General features: G+C 34.2%; 1 protein-coding gene across 1 annotated transcript in view; it reads left to right on the top strand.

Annotated features, from left to right (window-relative positions):
- Window positions 1-739: 739 nt before the first annotated feature.
- Window positions 740-17301, top strand: part of LOC144451324 (kinesin-like protein KIF3B) — a 29265-nt gene continuing 12703 nt past the window's right edge. The window contains exons 1-7 of the mRNA XM_078142129.1: window positions 740-784; window positions 4436-4493; window positions 6631-6674; window positions 13472-13575; window positions 15215-15339; window positions 15783-15991; window positions 16424-16503. Of these exons, the coding sequence (XP_077998255.1) occupies window positions 740-784; window positions 4436-4493; window positions 6631-6674; window positions 13472-13575; window positions 15215-15339; window positions 15783-15991; window positions 16424-16503 (665 nt within the window). The remainder of the gene's footprint in view (window positions 785-4435; window positions 4494-6630; window positions 6675-13471; window positions 13576-15214; window positions 15340-15782; window positions 15992-16423; window positions 16504-17301) is intronic.

Here is a 17301-nt window from a genome sequence, read left to right as displayed (position 1 = left end):
TTTGTAAACAAAACTAACTGAGCCTGAGCTCCCTGTGGTCTACTGCTTGGGGGCATACACTTTGCATTACAAAAATGTATTTAGTTGATCAAATGAGAGTATAGGAGAGAGTATAGTGTCTGACGAACGATCAAAACCCAGGGTAACATTTAAAACTCAAAAGATGGAAGGCATCAGAACTCGAAAGGTATTTAAAAGACCATGGCCTGCTAACATCTGGAAGAAAAGATTATTTGATTGAGCGAATGTGCCTGCATGAAGGCATAAGTGCCCGTACCAAACGTAATTCCTTCGTTTAGGGGGGAGGGGTAAGAGTTCATTTCGTTTTGCACGAGTCAACTTAATCGCTATAAGGATTTTTAAAAAGTGACACTTGTGTCGGCTGGTTAAATGTTCGACACGACATCCACTTGAAGAAAATACGTTACGGTGAAATCAGACAGGTCTTGTAGCTTGAGGACGCTATTTTCACAAGCATAAAACTTTTTGAAGATGGAAAACTTATGAAAAATGTTACTAAACCAGTATTCTGACCTCGTTTATTATACCCTAGTTGTGATTACCTCTGAACCTGGACGATTTTCTATCGCTTTATTGTGCCACATCATGTACCCGATGATCGAAGGGATAGTAGATCACGTGCTCAGTGTCATGCTCATTAATATGTTAATACATTAATAATCACGTGACAACATTATCACTTTCAAAAGATTCGCGCCAAAGACATTCGCGCAAGAGAATGTTTGAAGTTGCACAAGTGTTTGAAGTTGCAGAACATATAAAGGTAACTTTTCCTGCTTGTGATGAAATAACTTTTATATATAAAATAGACGTTTGTGGGGTTTCTCATACTACTTTATACTATACAGTCGCCAAATGCGAAAAAATACCTTGGTTTTTCATGTTTTACAAAAATCAATGATTCGTGTTGGCGAAGTCGTTTTTCATTGTGACAATTTACATGAGATCGAACAACATGCCGTAAATAACACCATATCTAGTTCATTTGATCACCGTTGGCTCTTTTTCACCACAACACTGACCAAAATTGACGTGAATATTATGTCATGCCACTTGATACGTGTTCGGCAGGTAAATCACTGTTTGGTTCCCTTTACTCTCAGACCACTTATTTTTAGTGGTCTGGGGTTCACCCGACCCCAGCCCGTTTTTCACTGCCGACACTAAATATTTACGTATTCGATGGATGCGGATATACTGACATCACCGTTCTTCCATGGATGTACATCTGATAGGAAGAAATTTAAATAAATAACACAGAAACGAAAGTGCTAACCATGGCCAGCCGTTCAGGCCAAAAATATTGTTTTATTTTTCGTACTTACAAACTTCAGTGTTCTCCACGAGGGGGTTTTGAGGAGCGCACCGCTCCTCTGTTCTCATGGACCGCCCAAGCTGCAATAATTGTAGCGTTTGATGCGATTTTGAGGGTTTTTTCGTCTATTTTTGTGCCTTTTTTCGTTCCGAAGTTTAAAGTTTCAAAATCGGCAAATACAGCAAGGCATGCAGCATTTTGAAACGGGCGGTACACTGACACCTCGCTCACGTTTTCAATGAGGTCTCGTCTATTTGCGTTTGCGTTAGAGGAATTGTAGCGTTTGATTCGGGTTAAACTTCGGAACCGAAAAAAACCTCAAAATCACATCAAACGCTACAATTATTGCAGCGAGGACCGCCCCTCTGTTTTACAGGACCGCCCCTTCGTTTTGGCGTGAACGTCTTCAAGAGATTCTATTCAATGCAGTCAATGAAGGAAGTGAACAGCGACACTGCGTCCTATCATCATTTATATGAACTTATTTATCGCCTTGATTATAATAATGGTAGCCGAAACAAAACAAGGTAAATGTAGTACCTTCGTAAAGTAGAAGACGGTACGTTGGTATTTTCTATGGCCGGGTATATCAACCCGGTAATTTCCAAGCCTTCCCGTAACGCATACGATGTACGATGCCACGGCAATTTTTGCATTGTATCGATGAATACGAACAAAAACCTAAATTTTATACATGTTCTTTAGAAATAACTACTCCGGTACGGTTCCATGGTAAAATTGATGTCCTAAATGGTCAAGTTTGGATGTGAATCGCGATCGTAGTACCACGCGAGGTAGCTCTCCGATATGGCAGCAATCATGGCATGCATTTGCACTGAACGTATTTGGTTATTCTTAGCCCAAATTCGTCATATTAAAAATGTGCGTATTTCCGGCAAATTTTGATGAAAAATCATTATTCATTCATGAAAATTAAAAAGATATCAAAGTTTAGAAAAATAAAGGGAAATGAATTGTTTTCAATCAATTTTTATGAACCAACAACTCATAACTAAGTGACACTGATAGCTAGCCTAGAGGTGCATACGTCAACAATGCTGGAGAATTTGTTGTGTGTGTAAAACATGCTTGCAAACATTATTTTTACATCGGCTGTGTAACTGTCAACCTCCTTCCTGAAATTTTTACATTGTGAATTATGTTAAAGGTTTGGAAATTGGTGATCTCAACACATTTCAGTGCATTTTAGTTTGCTAAATGGATAAAATAGGAGTTTTTGATTTTGAAAACTTTTTTCACTTCCTAATATTATGATTTGGAAATTTGCTAATGATATGCAAATAAATAAGCCTACCAAAACATGTGTTTACCCATAGCAATACATGGTATTTCGGTTTGCTCGCGATATAACAAAATGCCCAGGGGTGCGCGAGTGGCACCCGTCAGATATGCTAACAGGACACCTTTCTGAGGTGGAATCTGCAAAAAAAATCATATAACTCGCATTGCAAGGTTAACCCCCCAAACCACCTCTGGCAACTGGACTATATACTACAATGTACGATGAAGTAAACTGAATCTTTACAACAACAACAACAACAACAATAATAATAACAACGTTACAGGGCGATATAGAAATGCTGGTTTATGTTGATATGTAATACAACAGGTCGACGTCAACATGTGCGCTTGTACTAGAAGTAGTACCTTACTGACCCATTGGAAATAAGCATTCAATTTTCCTCACATTTTTGTTCCGAAAGCTATTTTGCTCATGCTCACAGTACAGTGTACCATCGTATTTCAATTCTGGCCAGTTTCACAATAATGAATGTTATTGATGCAACAAACTTTAGTTGTTTTAGATTAACTACCTTTAACCTTTGCACACTAACTGCGAGTGGTATATTTCTTTCAACAATGATGAAGTAACCAATAAATTCTCTAATAATAAAAAGTCCTTGTATCTCTGTAAATTAGTGGGCAATATTATCTGTAGGTGATGTTATACCTGCACTAGTTTGTAACTGACTATCTCTAGTATTGTTTTGCAATTAGACAACCACAATCTGTTCACTGAAAAGTAGTGATCTATCTTATCCATTAGTACTTTAATATTAATTAAAGTTTTAATCGTGATCACTGTTGAGGGCGCTGATTTTGGGTGCTGACCTAAAATCAATTTAATATGATTTATCAAGTATACAGCTACAAAAAATGTGTTCACTTATAAAGTTATAGGTGATTCAATACTGTTCAGGGTGTACAATATTTTGATTAAGTTATTGTAAGTTAATTATTACCAAACAAAATATTTAAAAAAATATATATATTCAGTTACAGCTAGTGCAGCTTTAAAATAAGTTGTATCAATTCCAACCAGAGATGATTTCAACTTCCAGAAGTCAAAACTGAGGTGGAAATATGTTACTATGATACATTACAGAAATATGTATATATGACTTGCACAAAGTCAGCTGTGAACCAATTGTTGGTAATTTTATTAATGATGAATTAAATACATTTGTAATCCATGAAAACAATTTTTTTGATTTATATATCAACATAGCACAGTTATTATTCATCCATGCTACATTGTATGCTACATGTATGTTATCAAATTTTGGCAAGTTTGATTGACCCTGAGAGTGACTATGTCAGACGTGTGATGTCATTCAAAAAGTTTATTTTATCCTGAAAGAAAAATTAGTTTAATTAGAGATGACAGCAGTGCATAAAAAAAGTGTTTCTTGGTCCTTTTACAACCATGATATTGACTTGCAATATCAATCGTCATATTGTATGAAAATGATGTCAGGAGAAGCTGACTTAGGTCTCAACATAAAATTTCTTGTACCCGGCATTGTGGCCTGATGACATCGAAAATCTCAGTAGCTTTTCCATGCCCACATACATCTTTTATTTAGCATTTCTCCTCCAGAACTAAACTATCCTACATCACTGTATGTCATCAGTTTAAAGCCCTAACATAATGGCTAATTTATTCACTGAAAGAAGCTAAGTTAAACACTTTCTGAGATTCACTAATTCAGTGTTTGAATGTTTGAATTTGCTAGCGAGAGCCCTGCAATAGTAGTACATGTGTATAATTTTTATCATTTATTTATGTCTACACAGATGTTGTTAATGAAAATTATAAGGTATATCATGAAATTAAGAAAACAGAAGAAAAAGGGTGAGTATCATGCTGCATAATATGTAACTCATTTTTAGACTTAGAACAACTGAACTTCTTAGGTTCATTAGTGCTATAGGCATGGAAAAGTGTCTGTCTGCCTGTCTGTCTGTCTGTCTGTCTGTGTGTAAATGCAATGTGCTTTTCTGGTATCATCACCTCCAATTCTAGTGTTCTAAAGAGTGTACAAAGCTGGGAAAGTTTTAGGCCAATTGTAATTATTTTGACCTAGGGAAACAAAGCTTGTTAGCCCGTTTAAACATTAGAAATGAGGATATTTGTAGCAGACATTGGTATTACTTCCAACAATACAATTATTATACCTGTGATATTGGAAGTACAGGCAGAAGATAATTTCTAGACAACATTTTCTTCAGAACTAAAAAAAGTACTGATCATCATAAAATAATATCAGGGTTAAATTTCAAAGTACAACTGATGCTCATTGGGAAACCATATTGAAATGACAATAAAGTTGATTTAAGTGCAACGGTAATCAGGCTATATTTAATAAAGTATCAGTCATCATAGAATGAAAAGAATAAATGTCATTGGCTAAAATTTATTGGACATCTGAGGGTTGTTATGTATATATCAGTGGATGAAAAAACAAACACTAATTTGGTTGCGATAGACTTCGATGGTAACATTTAAAATAGCACCAATCATAGAATAAAATTTAAACAAGAAATGTTGTTGACCAAAATGCGATGTTTTAACTCGGAACACTATTTCTATAGTGGGATGAGGTTTCAATGAGGTGGAAGTTTTCTTCTCGAGGCATCTTTTGATTCCAATGACCAAACTTTGATGTCAACTTACTAATTATCATCCACTAAAATTATATTTATAATTATATTATAATCCACCTACATTTTAATGTACAATCAATAAAAGAATGTCTAACTCATAAAATTGGCTTGAAATAGATTGCTTTTCAAACTAGAGGATGCCAAACAAGCCTATATGTATTTTATCATAGATGTACCTGGAATTGTAACATGTTACACATGATGCATTGCTGTGATTTTTGTGAATGCTGTGATCAGTAGCCAAAAGTTTGCTTTAGAAGGAAAAGTAGAAATGATGTTTTGGCATACATTTATATAGTCAACATGAATTCTATTATCTTTTAGTTGACTAGTTTCCTTGGATATTACCATGGCAACCATCATAGTATCCATAGCAACCTCTCCAGTTTACAGATATCACTAGTTTTGCAGTATCAAAAATATTTGCACGTGTGCATACCCAAATTTTTTAATTCTAAATTTGAATAATTTATTTGTGTACTTGCATACCAGTAGTGAATTTTGGTATTAAAGCGAGGGAATTGAGTATTTTTTGTGAGAAACCCATAGAAGTAATTGTTAAAAGATTTTACACTGGCCAGGGTTGTTAATAGAACATTGTAAACCCTGTAAGAAAATAAACCATAAAAACAAACAATGTCGTGTCACACAAAAACAATATATCTAAAAAAAAAAATGGAAGTATTGCAGATAAAAACAGAATTAAAATTATTGCAACTAGCAAAATCATAAAGTTGAAATATCTTGCTCTCATTTATTTCTACTTCTTTATTAACAAAATTATTACAGTTTGATATTAATGTATTAATACATATTCATATCATGTGCTGAAATACTATGTTTTGAAATTTAGGACATTTGAAATTGCCGACAAACTCAAATCCTAGAATACATAAAAATACTGTCACTAGAGGGCGCTCCAATCCCAAAATTAGTGTGGGACACTGAATATTTTTGTCATATATATTTTAATTTTTCAAGTCTTTGATTACACCTTTACAAATTTGGGAGAACCTGTAGTGTATTTTGATAATTAATAATGAGCCTCCTTAACTTAAAGTAAAAAAAAAAGACAACGTGGGACACCATATTTGGTGATTGTGTACGATTTTGGCAAACAAATTTGGTTTTTGGTAAAAAAATAAAGTTGCGCTACAATCCCATTGGTGCTATTTGTAAAAATACCTAAATAGGTAGCCAGAAAATTTTCGCCACCTAAGTGAATTTCCTGTGGTCATAGATAATTTGAATGACAAACAAATGTATGGTTATTATGATTTATAGTGTTTGTGTATAATGTTGAATGTTCCATTTCTTTACTGTAGTGAATCCAGAATGGATAGAAATGACAGAACTCAAACTGAAAAAGGTAATTAGAAATTAAGTTGATCAAATCAAATGTCTCCATGTAAATAATTAACTGTTACAGTGGACAATGTGACATAAATGGAAAAAACAACATATTTAAACAATAATGTATCCCAGCCCATAATGGACGAAAGCAAACTTTGAACGACATAATGGGCGAGGCGACAGCCGAGCCCATTATGGAGTGCAAAGTTTGCTTGAGTCCATTATGGACTGGGAGGGCGTACATTATTGTTATTATTTTATAGTTTTGCCAATTCCAGTGAATTTGTAGACCGAGAAACGCAAAACAACGTATAATATACACAGCGCTGAACATCGTCTGCCATTTTCGGCCCGGAAGCTGAATACTAATCATAGCGACACACGTACGTACACGTACACACATATACACTTCAATGAACTGCTGTGAACACAAATTTGTTTCATTTTAATTTCAATCTTTTAAAAAAAATATTCTTATGGTGTTTACCCCATAATTTCCCTGTTCTTAAATACCCACACCTTTATTGCCTTACGGAATAAGCTTGTATTGTTATGCTCGTTCCAGGCCGCGATGCCCAATAACGGAGTACATTATCAGTAATAATGTACAGCGATGACGTCACAAAATTCACTGGAATTGGTAATGCTATAATATAATACAACATAATGTATTTAATAATAGAAGACTAATTATTGAAAGGTTTAGTTAGATTATTGATTTTGATTAATCTTTGACCTCAAATTGATATGACCTCAATTAACATCACCATGACCAGCAGGAAGGGAACTATTAGTTTTTATGACTGGAGGTGGGCCAATGACTTTTTATTTTTGTTGTTCTTAATAATAGTGACCCCCTCCAGTTCATCCACAAAACAACCCCCCTTCCACACTGAGACCCTCCCCTCCTATCTGTTGACAAGAAACATTCTTTTTGTTCTTGCAAAAGACATTCCACATCCTGCATAGTTAATTTTACATTTCACATTTTCAGCAATTTAATTGTATCTGGTAATTTGCTAACCAAATCCATTGCTTTACAAGTATTTATAGACAAGAACCCTATGACAAGTATCATTATCTGTTCATGGACATACAAATATTCATAGTTTAGTAACCAAAAGTTCTCATGACACATGTAGACTTTTGAGTCTTGATTTTTGAAGCATTATGTAGCGATATGACTCACCTCTTTGAATACACGTATGGCTTTATAGTCAAGTTTTGACCCCATATTTTGAACATGGTTGTTTCCATGGGTTGTTTGAGGCCATCTTTATTGGGAAGTAGATGTCCCTCCCTCCAGCCCCGGGCAGCCAATGAACTAGCGATGACTGAAGCATGTATGTGAATTTGTGAAAGTGTATCAAAAGTGTTCAACACTCATGACCACTGAGGCAATTTGACCCCTGTTTCTGGCTTTTGACCCCTATTTTTGAATTTTTGTAGAGTTTGGGGTTGTAAATTTTGTCCACCAGGGTACATATGTACCCCCCCCCCCCCAGTTGGTACTCCCATAGAATAATGATAAAAAAAATATCATATAGAAATCATAAATGGGGTCTTTTTATTAACACGTTTCCATGGTAACCAAAATCACCATAATATGTGAATGATTTTTCCAAAATTGGACATCAAACATGGAAAAAAATAAAAATTAATGAAAAATTTTCCTTGTTTTTGACATGTATGATATGGGGCTATCTGTTGTAACACAGCCTATCAAATACAACTGATACTTTATTAAACAGAGTAGACTAAAAAATGTTTTCATTAAACACCTACATATCTGGAAAATAACATGATAAATTTAATTATAACAGTTTGTTATGCTGAGTTCAAAAATAGTTATCATTTCAGGAACATCTGTTGCCATGGTAACCTAAATCACCATATTATGCATTATTTGGCAAAATTTATGTAAAATTCAAAGAACAAATTTTTTTTTACAAAAAAAATTCCTTACTTTTGGGAGATATGCACTAGTGCTATCCATTGTAAGACAGATTATCTAAAATTGGATAGTGGCTTTAAGTTTCATGGAAACATAAAATACGCTTACATTACAAATGCCATGTTTTAGTAAAAAAATACATCTGACATACACCTAGAAACGAATGGGTTTGCTATTAAAATACCAAATATTTTGTTACTCTTAAGTCCAAATAAAATATGCAACTAGTGACAAGCTGAGTGGTTGTAAAAGCTTAACATGTATGTCAGAAGATCTGTGCCAATTACAAGGTCCAATTACGATCCCAAATTTCATTGGGCCTGGCCCGACTACATTACAACATATCACGCGCAAGGGTGCTACATGTACATAAACAAACCGATGTGTGGGAATGTGAAGAAAATTACAGGCCTTCGCTAGTTTTCTGTTAAATATTACATGTAAAAGCCTGCAACAGTTAGCAATAATCGGACAGTATAACACAGAACTAACAATATACTGCATGAAATTACAATTTAATACAAATTACTCAGCTTGAAAATACAACCCCATCTTGACTTATTCTTGTCCTTTTCAGTTGCGCTGACATTTACAAACATGTACGTTAATGAAGTCATCAGCTCTACATACCTTTTGCTATGAACATAGTTATATATATATATATATATATATATATATATATATATATATATATATATATATATATATATATATATATATATATTATATATATATTAATATATTATATATATTATATTTGCATGCACACGTAGTACATAAACTTCAGTTGAATATATGACATGACCGTGTTATATATATATATATATATATATATATATATATATATATATTATATATTATATATATTATATTTGCATGCACACGTAGTACATAAACTTCAGTTGAATATATGACATGATCGTGATGGATAAGCAATGTAACTTTCGATAATATGTAGTTCTTTGAGTAATAAGGTCCAGTTTGACACAACATTGACACCCGTGTATCAAAATATCAATCCAAAGTTGCGTTCAAGGAAACCGTTAGTTGTGTTATGATTGAACACAATGCCGCCGGATATCGTTGAGGATGAGTACGGTAGCCTTCCATACCTTCCATTTTAAAGGGAATATTGATAAATTATCCATGATTTCAAAGTTGTGTCACCGCCAAGGTTGTGTGCTCAGACCTTTTATTTGTGTAGTTTTAGTACGCGCACACTGCAGATGCACGTAAACACCTTGTGAATGTGATACAATGTTACACAGTGTAACAATATCATCATGCCTGGAATGACCTATATCAAGTTTTCTCCACATATATGCCGTACATTTCATAATTTCACATACGTTTTTGCATTCGGATTAATTAATATATACATGTTATCGGCTATTCATGAAAATACAATTTTTAATAAATGAAACAATATTCTTACAGCATTTTACAGTAGCAGAAGTTATGACACAGGTCAGGTCAACTTTCAATCTGATTAAAATCCGATGTTGATGTAGGCTAATCGTGTATTGCTATCTTACCATCGTTATTTAGCTTGAATTGACCTTCGTACAGGCTAAAAACGTAAACATCTACAATTCAAGCTAAATAACGATGGTAAGATAGCAATACACGATTAGCCGACATCTGCATCAGATGGGGTCAACTTTATGACATATATGGGTCAATATATGAATCATCAGTCTGTAACTTTGGCATCAACCTCATGCTTTAGAAAAATTCCCATGCGGCATCAGGAAAAGGTGACCAAGTGGAAGATTTGCCTCAAGAAGTCTCTAACAATTGATCTTCATTTTGCCTTATACATGGGCCAATGTTTTCATTGTTGGTGGCACACCCATGTCTAAAATTTGTCGAAAAACCCTTAATTTTGAAATTACCCTTATTTCTTATTCCTTTAGGAACCAGTCAGTTTCTTCGGCCTGGGGGGGGGGGGGGGGTCACCCTGTTTTTGAAATTGGCAGTAGGGGGGGAGGTCATACTGTTTTGAAAATTGTGAATGTGTGGGGGGGGGGGGTCATTGTGTTTTGGATTGTGGTGGAAGAAAATAATCCTTTTTCTACAATGGCATATAGCCTTGTCTGAAATGTGGTACATGTAAATATTTGTTCTTGTCCCTGTTTCTTACATGAATTCATTAATATTACTTATTAGTTCAATTATAACTATAAATATACATATATCATAACATGTATTACCTAGCTACCACACTAGTTACACAGAACATTTCATGTAAATGCTTAATGGCTGTTTCACAATCAGTGCTTCACTTATATTGCACTTTGGGGCAAAAGTGAACTTGAAGGTTTCATAGTGGTAATTTTCATAGATAGTTTATAAAAAAAGATAATCTAAAATGTTCCCTATTCGTCACTAAGAACTTGTCAGAACGGATTAATACACTTTCTATTTTGGAAACTACATGTTATTGACACTACAAATCACCACATCTCATCAGATTCCAGTTTCTTTTATACACTAGGTATGACCACCTAAACTTCTCTAACATACCGGTGACTTTACTATACATATTAATGTATTGTATGGCAATATAAATGCCACTATACCAAAGTTACAGGGCCATTTTTACGTGACACAGGAAACTCATTTAAAACTTACATTTACGTTAGCTATTTGAAGCTTGGAAATTACCTCAAAGGCTATGAATAACCTAAACATTGCCTTAATAGAAGCAAAAAACTGCAGATCTGCCAGGGGGAAAAACCCCCAAGGACTCCCTCACCCCCAGAGGTCACTCATGCATTCAACCAACAATCAGATGCACCAACAACCTTTTTACTGCCATAATGGTATTAAACTTTTCTTAATTTTTTTTTCCAATTCTAATTTGAGATGATAGTCTTTTAAAGATGTGAAATGTTTGCCAAGGTAGTCTAAAATTGCCTTAAACTCCAAATCTCCCCTACCAATGATACTACCAGTAGATGTGCTGACCTTTACTACATGTATATAATGATGCCATTTAGCGGTTTAAGAAACATATTTCAACCCTATGTAAGTTTCTGATACTTGATGGTGCTGTTTTGTAAAGCATGGATTGAGTTATTGCTTGAAAGGGTCTGAATACACTAAATATTGGCTTTAAGAGTAAAAAACCTCCAGGACTGCTAGGGGGAGGAGACCCCCCCCCCTCCACTACATGAGGTGTACATATCCCAGTCTCAAGCTCTTCCCCTACCTCTTACTGTCAAGATGCTATCAAACTTCAAAATATTTTTTTCTTTTTACATGTTGGCGCTGTCTTGTAAAGCTTGAAAATTATTGGCTGGAAGGGCCCAAATAGTCTCAAAATTGACTTTTCGGAGTTCTAGGGGGGCTTCAAGGAGGAGAACCCCCATACGATATATACATATTCTCTGCTCAGGCTTTCCCATACATTTCACTGTCAAGATGCCATTAAACTCCTTTTGGAATATATTTACCCTGTGTAGTCAATAATTATAATTATGATAGTGTTAACCCAGGATCTTATAAAGTAGATGCAAGACAGTCAAGCAGTCCATACTGAGTCACGATCAAAAAATACCTGTCATGTGAATATTATAATTATATCATTGGGGGGGGGGGGGGGGGGGGGGGGTCATCATGTTTTAGAATTAAGTGATAGGGGAGGGGGGGGGGTCAGCCTATTTTTGGTTTTACAGATGGGGGGGGGGGGGGGTCAATGACTTTGTCGGCCCAATTTAAGAATCCACCCCCATTCCCCAGGCTGAAGAAACTGATCAGTCCACTGTTAAGTTTAATAATGGCACTGACTCAAACTTCCCTCTCTTCATTGAGCAGACTGGAAATTTTAATGAAAATGTTTTTGAATAGGTTTGAATAATGAAATGTGATGAATGTCCTCGATTTCAAAATAGAAATTAAAAAATGTCATCAAAAAGTTTTCTGTACTACAACTGTTTCAGAACTAGATACTAGTAATTCAATTCACCTAATACTGGCAATGTTTTGCTGACAAAATTTTACTCATAGTATAAGGTCATTCAGTGAAGATACTCAATTTAATCCTGACTTTGTCCTAAGTGATAGTTGTTTGTACACAAGTAAATACTGTTTGGGAAAGACAGGATTCCATATGACATGAGCGAGATGTAAAATCTAATTTTCCTCATAACTTTGCACACACCGTGTCTGTACTATAAAAATCCTAGCTATAGTAATTAGCCCTTTCGTAGATCAGTTATCAAACAAGTCTGTGTTTCTAATTTAGTTTATCAATCATTCATATAATATATTGTCCAAGAATCCTGAGTGATATTGTGTTCACCTTGGAATATATCATTCTTGGTAGTTTATGGCGTAAAACAAAAATTTAGCAAGACAAAAGGGGTTTCATGTATTAAACTTGGTGACAATCATGGGTATCAGAGAAAAAGTGAAGACAAACACAGAAAGGTTATTTTGGATAAGAAGACATGCAGTTCATACCAAACTATAGTCCAGTCAAAATAAGGTTTGACCCGTACATAATTGCAATATAAATTATTTTTAGTGCAATGCTTACTCAGAATTTTATGCCGAACAACTTTCAAAAATCTAGAAAAATCTAATGAAAACATGGGGAAAATAAGGTTTTTATAAATTCCCAATCTTTTTTCTTTTTTTCTTCATTCAGCCAGAAAAAACTTGTGACCGAAGGGTTGTCACTACCCGTCTATAGCTACTTGAAGTGACAAAGCCTCTTAGGTCACTCTTATTTTCCTTGAATGAATAAAGAGAAATAGTGGGGAATGACATCTAAGTACCGGTATAATAATGACACTTTTCCTTGGTATTTATTTCTCTAATCAGAAACATATTTATCATATTTTGTTTTTCAGTCAGAAGAAGTGGTGGTCAGTCGTCAACCAATGAACCAGGAAGAAATTGCTGCAGGACATGAAGGAGTGATTGAAATGGACATTAACATTGGAAAACCACTCTGGTAAAAAAATGATGTTTGCAACCCCACCAATTTAATGTTTGAATTAATAGACCAATTCATATATACTCAGACAATATAACAACCTTATGATAATATGCATATCAGTCATTTACCCATTTATGGCCAAACAAATCTCTTCTTATGTCAACAGTGCTCAAACTGAAGATACATAACCACAAATTCACCAGGGACTACCTTGCATCTAAAGCCTTCAAACATCGTTATAAAATGAGTTCTAATCCTGTGTCAAAAAAACTTGTATTGGAAAAACAGTTCACAGGGATTTATTTGACCCATACTTTAACTCTACTCAATATATTAAATTTTATTTGCCAGCAGTTGAGTATAACATTTACAAATTACTAGAAAGTTTGGTTTCTATGAAGGAACACTACATCCTGTGTGCCTCATCATGTCTTTAAGTTTGTATACATCATGACTGTCTGGTAACTATACCCCTTGCTGTCTATGAATCTGTGATTTTCAGGGACAATGAGTGCTCCATACAATAGATGATCACTGAATATGTGTAATGTTTTGGCATAAAATCAACATCACTAAGGGGTTTATGTATGAATTCAATTGTTTCTCTGCCATTGAAGAGCTGAACATGTTTTTTTTTTTCTGAAGGACATCTGTTCAAAATTATATGAGCAATTAGTAACATACATGTACATGACAAATATGAGCTTCATTACACAACAGTTTATGAAATATCACTTTAAAAATGCTAACAAGTTCTGAAAATACAAGTACAATAAATGAATGATTTACAGAAAATAGAATTATAGTAAAATTCCCCAATGGTTAGTTGCATCTCATCTCTTATGGGTCAACAATTTCCATTGTGACTTCTTCCCCATTGTAAAGAAAAGTATTACCACCTATCAGCTATGATGACCTACAGCATGAGGTATCAAGTATACCACATATAAAGATGAACATAATCAGTGTTTTTAAAGTGGTAAAAGTTCTTGTATTCCTGATCAATTTATTAATTTTGTGTACATGTGCCCCATGGTCAACGTGAAATAACAGAAAACATGTACAAATGTAAAATGCTTTGAAAATTGTGTTTCAACTAATAAAGAAGGCAAGTTAGGTTCATAAAACATCGTCAATATGATGGTAATTTTTTTTGAAAGACAATGCGGTTTGATTGTATGTTTTGCTTTCCAGCATATGGTACTAGTATATTAGTCAATTGTTTTTATTTTAATACATACCCAGTACATGTAGTATGTACCCCTGTTGCAATCACTGTAAAAAGACTTAAATGTTGCAATTTTTGTTGCCATATATCATATGGTGTCTACCTAGAGAATCACTGCATCATGCATGCTGCAAAACACAGGTTCATATGGACACAGCACAGTAGTGAACTTCATGCCAAAAAAAAATCGTACTGTAGGTCATGTCTAACCGTAGTTCGCTTCAGCATGTTCAGATTTTTTTTACAAAACAAAAATAGTCGGTAACGGTACCGTACCACACCACTGAACTGAGGCCAGCCACTAATCAGAACTAGTATTACCACTGTTGATATATGCACAAACTTGCCCTTGGCTAAATGTACCATCATTTTATTTTGATCATTTTAATTTGATAGTTATACATGTACATGCCTGAATCATTTCAGCTTTATAGAAAGAGGATTGTACGAAGAGAGATTCCGTGTTCTAGTCGACTCTGTACTAGAGGGCTTGAATGGTACGATATCTTCATATGGACAAATTGGTACAGGCAAGACGTTTACTATGGAAGGTCAGTTATTAAACATAACAATTATTTGTTGAATTAGATGGTGGGATCATCTTTGCTAATGTCAGGACCTTTCAGGATGTAATGTATACTATGTAATGTTCCAATTCCTAGTACATAGCTTAGTTTTGTGAGTTTTTGCTACTGTTTTTATTAATCAATAACTAATTGTAGATAGGTAATGCTATTAATCAGAATGATTTAATAAATTTCATAAAGATATTTGATGCTTTTTTTTCAACAGACTCCTAAAAGTTAATTTTAAATAAAAACAGCAAAAAGTTGCATTTTGCAAATTTACCATCATCTTGAAATTGATGTGTTAAACTCAAGTTTAACTTGTATTTGTCAAGATAGTTATGTCAAATATTGAGAATGAATACAAAATGCTCAAATTATCTGAGCAATGGTAATTGTAAACTTACATGTATGATATCATGTTTCAGGTGTATGGAGTGATCCAGACCTCCGAGATTTGATTCCAGATTCCTTTGACCACATATGTACACACATATCCCAGTCAGAAAATCAACAGTATTTAGTGAGAGCATCATACTTGGAGATCTATCAGGAGAAGATCAGTGATTTGCTTTCCAATGTCCAGGAGGAACGGTTAGAATTGATAAAACGACCAGATGTTGGTGTTTATGTTATGGTGAGTATTTAGAGTAAAATAGTTTAACTTTTCAACTTGCAAACTGCACTAGCTGCAAGTGGGACATTATTGTCTGATATCAGGATCATGTTTGTTCATTTGATTTCAGGGTACAGACCCAACCATCAGTTTGATGGTATTCATTGTAATATCATAAATGTATTCTATGTTTACCCATAGTTTGTTCAATAACTTCCGGCAAAACATATTTAAAAAAACATTTCCTGTTTCAGCTAGTGTAGATTTAACATTGTTATTATCATGGCATTCAAAGCTGTAAAACCAAAGTATACATACTAGCTATAAAGTCATATTTATATGTATTCTTATATTATTCTGTTTAAAAAACTTAAGTTGAAAAATCATAACTTTAATATTTGATGGATTTATGTAATGTTGTTTGTTCTCACTGTTTTTTTCATTTATTTACAGAATCTCATTTCATTTGTTACAAAAAGTGTGACAGAAATTAAGCATATGGTGAATGTAGGTAATCAGAACAGAGCTGTTGGGTAAGCAAGCTTCTTGTTATTCTTATTGAATTACAAGCATGAACTTGGTCTTTGTTGTTTCGCATTGTGTTGTCTAGAAAAACAATAATGAAGTAGTTTTTGTTAGCACAACTGAAGTGATAAGGTTAAATCTGTCTGTCTGTCTGTCTGTCTGTCTGTGGAGGCGTGTGTAAACAACTTAGTCAAATGCTGCTGAATGGATTGCCATGACATTTGGTGTGTGCATTACCTAAATTGGGTGTCTAGTCTAGTTGGGAATTTGTTCAAAGCAAAATGATCTTACCACCGGAGTGTGATTTGGGTCAAAAATAGTGATTTTTGGTGACAATTATTTACACCGCTGTGGAATTATTTCCACCACAGTGAATACATTTCCACCATGGTGGGTATTATTTCGAGTTGGTTTCTAGTTTCCGACATTTTCACTTTTTTTGTTAAGTTGTGTATTTTCCACATTTTCTGTTTTGAACTTTGACAATAAACTGAAACATTCACAGATGAAAATGTTAGAAATTCAAAATCATCCAATGACACCAAGGCGCAAAAAAAATTTGTGTGGTACCAATTACCTTCAGTTTTAAAATAGGTTGGGTATGTAGATTTTTTATTTTATTTTATTATATATTTTTTTCATGTGCGAGTGTCTAGTTCAGGTTTTCCACTGTTTTCCAAATGGTTTCTGTATTGTTTATTTCTTCAGATGTACAGCCATTACAGATTGGGAGAATAGTTTTATATTGTCTTTTTTTAAGTTGACGTCAGTTTCCACATCCTTTATTTCTTGTGAGATTTCATGAT

This window comes from Glandiceps talaboti, chromosome 21 (assembly GCF_964340395.1).
Source record: "Glandiceps talaboti chromosome 21, keGlaTala1.1, whole genome shotgun sequence".
Lineage (NCBI taxonomy): Eukaryota > Metazoa > Hemichordata > Enteropneusta > Spengelidae > Glandiceps > Glandiceps talaboti.
The sequence above is the reverse complement of the archived record's forward strand: the minus strand, read 5'-3'. Positions and strand labels throughout refer to the sequence as shown.